Genomic DNA, 8,775 nt, shown 5'->3' on the forward strand with positions numbered 1-8,775 from the left:
CCATTCCCACAATTCCAGCTCTGCTTACACCGGTCCATACGAAGTATTCTTATTTCTCCCAATGGCCTGATTTGTAATAAGAGTTGTGGTTATAACTGATGCCAGTTCCCCTGGCCCTTTGATATGCCTGAAAACTTAGCCCTTCCATTATGCTGTTACTACGGTAAATGCATGTTTTGGAAGAAAAGAATCAGTAATGTCTTCGAGTTTTCTGTGCAGGCCAGAAGTCCCCAATGTGACGTTCTGTTTCTCTTTATTAAAACATTTTGTACATAGTAATGGGGAAACTACTTTGTCCTGGTTTGAAATGTCGGTAGTTTGTTGACACACTGATATACAGAAGCATTGTAGTGTTACAACATAACACAACAAATAATTGCATGATTTTTGCCTCGTTACTGTTCCTTCTATTCAAGTTGGCATTCACTTCTCTAGAAATTATACAGCAGAACTGGAGGTGGCTTGCATAGGACAGGGATGGCATCAGTCTTCATGAGCTGGTCTAGAGGCAGCTCATGGAAGGTAGATATGAACACTTCTGGTGTAAAAGATGTGATCGTGGCTTTTTCTCCATCACTAGGGCACAGTACAGAATGAGAGAGAGCTATTGATGTGGAGCAAGGAACAATCCCAATAGATTAAAGATCATGAAACACACTTCACCACTTAAATGTCTTTTAGATTCTCTTTCAGTCTATTTTATATTTATTTGTTGTTATGACCTCTTTAATGTATCTTTTAGATAAAACTAACAAACATCTGCTTGCATGCATTAATGGACTTTATGAATATCTTTTATGAAGTACAGTTGGAAATCCTTTAAAAATATGCGATTATGATTAAAATCATTGCTAAAATTTCACTTGTTTATATACATCATTTATACAATGCCTTGGAGGGAAATAATCACTAGAGAGCATCAGACTAACATCTTATCTTGATGCAAATATTTGTAAATGACCCTTCGCCACTGGCTTTGTTTTATATTGGGAAATGGAGAAAGTCTCCTAAAGCTCTTCTTATTTGCAGTACATTTCCTCAGTGCTTTAGATAGATTTACAGATGTTTGCAAGGCATTTTTGCTTTAATGCTGGAAGAACAAAGGAAAAGTACACTCAGAATATACTTCACATGCAAAATTTTAAAAGTATATCTTAAGTTTAATTAGAGCTGTTTTATTTCTTAAAAGAACCACATCAGATGAGATAGCTATTGGCAAAAAACTCCTAATTATGCTCTAGAGATTAAAGCATCTTGTTAATGATCTTTACATTGTTTAAATCATCTTTAAATCACCTGTACATTTTATTGGGATTGATTTCAGCTACTGTCATTGGACATAACTCTGTGAGGTCAATGGAGCTACACTGATTTACACGAGATGACAATCCCGCCTATTCTGTTTTTAAATGTTTGTCATACATGTTCAATAGATTACAGAAAATATAACTGGAAAGTTTACTTACTGTTTGAGTAAGCCATTCGTTTGACCCTTGCACAGATAAAAGTGGCATTTTTCAAGAACCAGGAATAGTATTCAGTACAGTACCTAAGGAGGTAGTCAAAATTAGGGGAATCATATCCTTCCATCTATTGTAAATTTATATAGACACTTTATCCTGGTAATGTTTTAGCTTAGATACACAAAATGCATTTGGTGGAAATCAAGATTGAATTCTGATCTCTTTCTTATCACTGCGCATCTGAATTAATGATACAGAATTCCCAGGTTCTCTTACTTAATTCCCTGGTTAGAAGTGGTGAAAGACAGATCAGATATTGCCCCATGACACATTTACCCATTTGGAGCCCAATCCGCAGTTTTGAGAAGGGAAAACTCCCATTAACTGCAGTGGGAGTTTTGCCTGTGGGAAGACTGTCTATTTTAATATGAGATCAAACAATTCTTGTAATGTCTGTTCTTTCTAAATTATAACCACACCTAGCCAGTGGTCACTAGACTGGGCCTGCTGTACGCATTCTTTTTTTAAAGGGGAAGACTTACATACATGCATATTTACTTCCGGTGCAGATCCGTCCCATAATGAACCAGTCTATAACTAGTCATATTACAAGTGTGTCTTCAGGAACAGTTATCCAGCGAAACGTATAAAGTCATCAACATCAGACCAGTTTGGAAGCAAGGACTGACCTAAAGCTCACCAAAATCAATGCAAAGTTTTCTTGTAACTTCTATGGGCTTTAGATGAAACAAATGATGAATTGAATATAATATATTTAGTCCTAATTTCTAAATGCTATTTCTTCTTTCTTCACTCTCATTCCTGGTGCCTGTGCGAGGAAGTTACCAATTTACTTGTTTTAGTATAGCGTTTCCTCTTAAATAATGATGCTTTCTTATCTTAAGCAATTATGGTGCTTATTCCAATACCTATGTTAGGAACAGTGATTAATATAAGTCGATCAGGGCAAGAACGTCCTATTCACATGGACCCATTAATAGCTCTAGATGTATTTAAGCAGTTAGGTATTGAGAGAACAATGTTTGAAAGTGCTTAATGTAGGTGTAACTCTGGAGTTATTGAGGTGTCAGTTTAACTCTTACACATAGGACAGTGCTGGATGTGTTTGAAAACTTCATCCATAAAGTCCACCTAAAAGAGCCGTTTTCAAAGGAACGTGATAGCTCATGAAACCCCCAAGCTAGCACTACAACAATGCTGAAATGCAAATGACATAAGCAAAAGTCCTGCGAGTGGTATGTCTATCTCAAAGGCGAGGAGCAGACATTAAACATAAACTGGTTTAAGTGATCAGACACTGGTTTAAACCTGTAAGAGACCAGATGTTCAGTGTGCACAAACCAGTTTGAAAATGGCTGAAACCGGTTGGAGATAAACCTGGCTGAATGTGTATCAGACTTAACCAATTTGGATCAAACCAGTTTCTGCAATGTCTGTCCCAGACCCGTTGCTGGTTTAAGTTAAATTAGACTCCCCCATCTTCCCGGCATGCTCTCTGGGCTGGGCGGGGCTCTCTGCTCCACAAGAGGTGTGACACCTCCCCTCTGCTCCCTGGCTGCAGCTCCAGCAGAGATTACAGACATCTGCCTGGCTTGTCCCTGCTCCCCCCATGCCCTTCCCACTCCCTGCTAAGCAGGAATTGCCCCCTCTCCTCTGCCTTAGACAGACACCTCTCAGCATTAGCTAGCAAACCACATCCTGGCTATGGTCTGTGCTGTGGCAGATGAGACAAAAGCAGAATCAAGAGCTGGCTGGTAATGTCCCTGTTTTCTTAATGGGGTGATAAACACTGAGTTAGGGATGATAGACACTGTGTTATCAATTCCCTGCTGGGCTGGCTGGGAATGGGGGAACCCTCCCTAATCAGAGCCTGGCCAAGCCCCCCTTAGCTCAGTACTGTAGAAGGGAAGGGAGGGCTGCTCTAGCGCCCCCTGGCTTCTAGCCTGAGCCACTGCATGCATGTGCCTGCATTTCTGGGATACCTGTGGGGATACAAACTGGTTTAGCCTAGCCAGGTTAGACAAACCTGCAAAGATTGAATCAATTCAGGCTCAAGCTTTTTGAATATCTGTCCCTATCCAAAAAGACCAAACATCTTTACATTTTCCTGTATTTGTGAGTTAGTTACTAAGTTTTGTAAGCAAATAAACTTGTAAGGTGATCAGACTGAAAGGGCATGAGCTGAATAGGATAGTTTCTTTAGCAACATTTTCAGCTGCATTTATACACTGGTGTTGCTGAGGTGTTAGGGTGCTACAAAGCACTTCCATCTTTTTGTGCCTACTCTCTTCCTTGGGCCTCGAGAGGATAAAGGGGGTGAAACCTGCCCAGGATCAAAGAAGTAGAGATAGGTGGGCCTTCTGCCAAACTGGAATGTGGACTCTTATAATGAACAAAACAGACCTGCCAGGAGAACAGTGCCCCAGTGAAATAATCCACTTCAGTAAGTGCTTTTACCTCAATGACCCTGAGAAACATGCCTTCTTCTCAGACTTGAAGATACCCAATGGTCAAAGTGGATCCTAGACTAAAAATAATGCTTCCCTAAAACAAATCCTACCCACGTACTTGATTGTGAGGTTCTATGGAGCCAAACATACATGGCGCATCTACACATGCACATTTACTGCTCAGTAATTTAGGTTTCTGTGCAGTAACCAAAAATTACTGGGCAATACATCTTCATGTGCATACCCGTACTGCGCAGTAACTATGGTGACTTATGCTAGCAGTCTTTTGGGGTGGGGCATGATTCAGTTATCACATTTATGCCGGATTAGTTACTGTGCAGTTGCACATGTGTAGACATGGCTTACTGAGCAGTAACACTGTGTGTGTGGACTGACTTGGGACTAACTTTAGTCCCAAGTCAGTCCACACAGCGTTACTGCACTTTAGTGGCTGCACATGTAGACACCGCTTACTGAGCAGTATATTACCGTCATTTGAAAGAGCACCAGAGGATGCGTCAAGAGGGTAAAGAATGATGAAACCAATGAAAGATTTACCTCATGGATTCTTGCTTTGGATATCTTCTTTGACTAACACAGAGGCACTGCTGAAAAAATCTACACAGCTCCATCACACAAGGATTTATCCTTTGTACCAAAACGGTAACAGGAGGGGAGGTCACTGGTGATGCTTTAAGGGTTGTCTGTGGACATCCTAGAAAAGATATAACTGAACTAATGCAAGCACTTGCCTGGAAGAAAACCTTTCTTTTGACATAGTTAGACAACAGGAAAGATGTTCACTGACAAGTTGATTACAATAAATGGCATAGATACATGTCTGTAAAACAGAAAGCTGCATTGGGAGGGCGTGGAGAAACAAAACACAAGTCGGGGGGTGAAGTTTGTATGAGATCAAAGTTCAAAACAGGGAGTATAGCATTCAGACCATTACCGTTGTTATTTAAATCTGCACTACATTTATTTAGCACAACCCTAAGGAATACTCTTAGAGATCTTACTTGGTTGCACATAGCATCATCAGTAAGTGTATTTTAAGGTTTAGTACTGCTTTACTGTAACAGACTAAGACAGGGATTTTTTGACATTTGGACACTTGAGTCTTATTCTTTTTTAATGGGAATTAGGTATCCTAGCAGGTTTGAAAACCTCTTTCCAAATCCTGATGCTGTTGGCGGATCAGTGATAGCAATACATTCTTGACAGTATTTCAGCAGATATGAGTGCACCCACTGTCCAGTTCTTAAACAACCTTTTCCCCTGAAGTCACAAATACCAGGAAGCTGATTATAGAAAGGAGAAGGCCCATCTCCATCCTCTCTGTCATCAACCTCCTGGTATTTGAAGACTGTTATCAAATCCCCTCTCAGTCTTCTCTTCTCTAGACTAAATAACCCTCATTCTTTCAGCCTTTTCTCATAAGTCCGGTCTCCCAGGCCCCTGATCATTTTTGTTGGCCTGAGTTGACACTATGCAAACTGTCCTTCTTAAAGTACGAGGCCCAAAACTGGACACAGAACTCCAGGGAAGACCTCGCCAGTGCTGAATAGAGTGGATTAGATTTAACCAGGCGCCTTGGTGCATGCTCAGAACTGACCTGGTCTTAAGAGCTTGGCACATAGCCCATGGCTAAGCCCAGGACAAGCCAAATGGTCCTCTGCTTAAGCTTAAGCTCTGTTAGGTCCTCTAGGTAAGCTCCCTGAGTTGCCCAATCCACCAGGCATTCCCAGAGCCTACCGAAAAATGTGTGGGATGAAGAGATCCATAGAGTACCTACATTGGGGTTGGTGTCAATCTCCAGCTTTGTATAACAGCCTAGTGGTTAGAGCACTCCTCCAAAAAGTGGAAGCCCCAGGTCCAAGTCCTTTCTGAGCCAGGTGGAGTTCAAGCCCCTGTCCCAGGGGAGTGCTCTAGCAGCCAGGTTAAACACTGGGTGGTTGGAGCCACCTTCCACCCTCCTCCTAAAGTTGTATCACTGTGCAAAAAAGCATTCAGGATTCAGAGAGACCAAAGAAGAGAGCGCAGGACTCTGTAGCCCAGCAGTCTAAGCACTCACTTTGAAGGAAGGGGTCCTGACTTCTGGTCTTTGCTTCTTGGCCTGTTTCTGTATTTTATCCGATGACTATGGATATTTAATCCTTAGGCACTTTATACAGTGTGGCAGTTTCTACTTTCAGTTACTAAGTCCTTTATTAGACCTTGCACTGAGTTAGATTTCATAGGCTTCATAGACATTAGGGCTGGAAGAGACTTTGGAAGATCATTGAGTCCAGCCCCCTGCCCCAGGGGCAGGAAGTCAGCTGGGGTCATAGGATCCCAGCAAGATAGATATCCAAATGTCTCTTAAAGGCATTCAAGGTAGGTGCTTGAACTAGATAAAAGACAGCAGAGAGAGAAAGCCCCCTGGAGAGAGCTCCATGTGCAATATAGGTACAGGAGCACTGTTTTGGGGGGCCAAGGGGTGAGAGAGACACAGAGCTGCTCAGCCCTGCCAAGACTGAGATGCTTCAAAGTAGGAGCAGATTTAGTATGTGCTTAGGGAATTTCAGTGTCAAAAACTTCAGTGCTTATGGACAAACTTAGGCCACTGGGCTATAATTTTAAGGGTCTCAAGTTTACACACAGCTGCCTTGCTTTTAAGGAATCTCCTGAGAGGTGCCTACAAGGACAGTTAGGCCTAAATCCCACCTAAATCTATTTTAAGGATCTAGTGCTTTCCTCAATAAATGTTGAAAATATCCTACCAATAAAATAATTCCCATGAGACAACAGAATTGAGGGGGATTTGCTTGGTGACCATTAGACAAAGAACAAAGGCTCATAATCTTTCTTTTACAAAGAGCAGCAATTCGGAAGCGGTTCATATAGTTTGTATGCATACACAAAACTGTGTCCATAGTCTGTTAAGCCTGCATACCCGGTCAGGATTTTGGCTGCCTAAAGTGAAGGTCATATATTATGGCATGAGCATTCCTTTAGTTTGCAGGTTCCTAGTATAGTCTTTGCAGCTTTTGTGAAACAGTTCATACTTTTGGCCCTGGATGATATCCTGCACCTCTGATATTCCTTTTATCACAAAATAGTGCCCATAAATAAACGGCATTTTAATCGAGTCTGTTCTTCCCTCTTATTCAAGGTGGGGCTTGTCCATGTGTTTGTTCTTTGCTTCAAAGCCATTTTCCCATCCCTACTTGGGTGAGCTTGGATACTAGGAAACTTTCATCCCTTTATTTTAATCTTCACTCTCATGTTTTAACTGATATTTTTGAATCATTTGAGATGAGTGAGAAAATTTCTGATGTAGCAGCTACCTAAGTAACTTTCTGTGATAACAAGAGTAAATGCCAAAGGTGCGCACATGCACGGTTCAGATGAATTCCACAATAGATAGACAATTTGCGTTGCAAAATGGTTGGAAAAGTCCTAGCCGCATTAACCCATGAGGCTGAGAGGCTAAAACTTTCGACTTTATATGTCATCCTAACTTTGTGGTAATTACAGCAAAATGTTTTCAACCAATGTGATCTTCATGCTGAGGCAGTGGACAATTTACCCTACAGATATGTCATGTTGTCTGCAGGTAACTTTAAATTAAAAGGAGCTTTGTGGGACATTTTGGGGGGTCTGGGTACTGTATGATCAGTCTTTTTTGTTACTATTACTGTATCTATGAACTTATTTCTTTGCACACTGAGTTTTTTTAAGGCCAGTCTCTTAATCATTTCTGTATATGGATGGAGAGGGTCAGACTTCTCATTAAAAAGAATCTAGCCAGATATTTGATAATAGAATGACTGAGATTGGGAATCAGATATGGCCTGACCATCTTCTCTGCCCCTTGCTGACAGAAGGAAATGGAGGTAACCATGCTGTTCTGTGTGCACTGCACAGCTAATTATCGTTCACTAAGTGTTGCTGATGAAGGAATAAGGAGGGGGGCAGGTGGTTCACTTACAAAAGGCGAATTGCTGCAGTGCCAACAGTTCCCATTGAGCATATTAATCTTTGATGCTCTAAAAACTCATGTTGTCCCATCTTCTGCTCTTTGGTACCAACTGTTCCCTTATGTCAGGCAGAGAAAGGCTCTAAACTTCTCCATGTGGAAGCTCACGAATAAAAATCATTGCAGCCAGCCCAAGTAGGAGCAGAAGGTCACTCTTGTGTTTCACAGCTGCTCTTTGCTCTGGATGCCTGGGAAGTATTTCCAGAATGAAAGCCAGCAGAATCAGCCCTGTATCTTCGTACACATCAAGTCTCTTCTGCACTATTGTCCTGGATTCTGCCCAGCAGGAACAGCGGAGCCCAGCTTCGAAGAGACAGACATTTTCCTTTAAGTGAGCACAAATGACTATGTCTGCATTAAGAAAAATGTGGGCAGCAAAGCTATGTGGCAGTCACAGAGAGAGAGCGGTGGTTTGGATAACAATTCTGTCAATTTTGTGGGTATTTACAGCCAAAAAATGTACAACTGATAAATACATTATTTACACATGGGTCACATCCCTCAGCCCTGAAATGAAGCATACTGTCTCCGGATATAATTGCAGAGGGTTGTGGCATAAGCATAATGCAAGCTGGAAGTTGACAAAAATAGCATTTACATATGTATTTATAGCACAACATACCTGGGGATTTTTAATGATTACAGCCCAAATAGGACCAGAAATTGCTTACTATCATTTGTGGACAGAAATGATACATAATGTACATAGAGTTGTGTGTGTGTGTGTGTGTGTGTGTGTGTGTGCGCATGTGAGAGAGGGAGAGGGAGAGGGAGAGAGAGGGAGTGCAAGAGGACTCATGCATGTTCCCCTCTGTCA

At 41.5% G+C, this 8,775-nt stretch overlaps 1 protein-coding gene across 1 annotated transcript in view; it reads right to left on the reverse strand.

Annotated features, from left to right (window-relative positions):
• Positions 1–1,001: 1,001 nt before the first annotated feature.
• The window catches only part of HHLA1 (HERV-H LTR-associating 1), a 43,454-nt gene continuing 35,680 nt past the window's right edge, over positions 1,002–8,775 (reverse strand). Inside the window, exons 10-12 of the mRNA XM_019519606.1 lie at positions 4,493–4,649; positions 1,467–1,549; positions 1,002–1,090 (exon numbers count right to left, since the gene is read on the reverse strand). Of these exons, the coding sequence (XP_019375151.1) occupies positions 1,047–1,090; positions 1,467–1,549; positions 4,493–4,649 (284 nt within the window). The 3' untranslated portion in view covers positions 1,002–1,046. The remainder of the gene's footprint in view (positions 1,091–1,466; positions 1,550–4,492; positions 4,650–8,775) is intronic.

Source organism: Gavialis gangeticus, unplaced genomic scaffold (genome assembly GCF_001723915.1).
Source record: "Gavialis gangeticus isolate Ggan-Ray unplaced genomic scaffold, GavGan_comp1, whole genome shotgun sequence".
NCBI lineage: Eukaryota > Metazoa > Chordata > Crocodylia > Gavialidae > Gavialis > Gavialis gangeticus.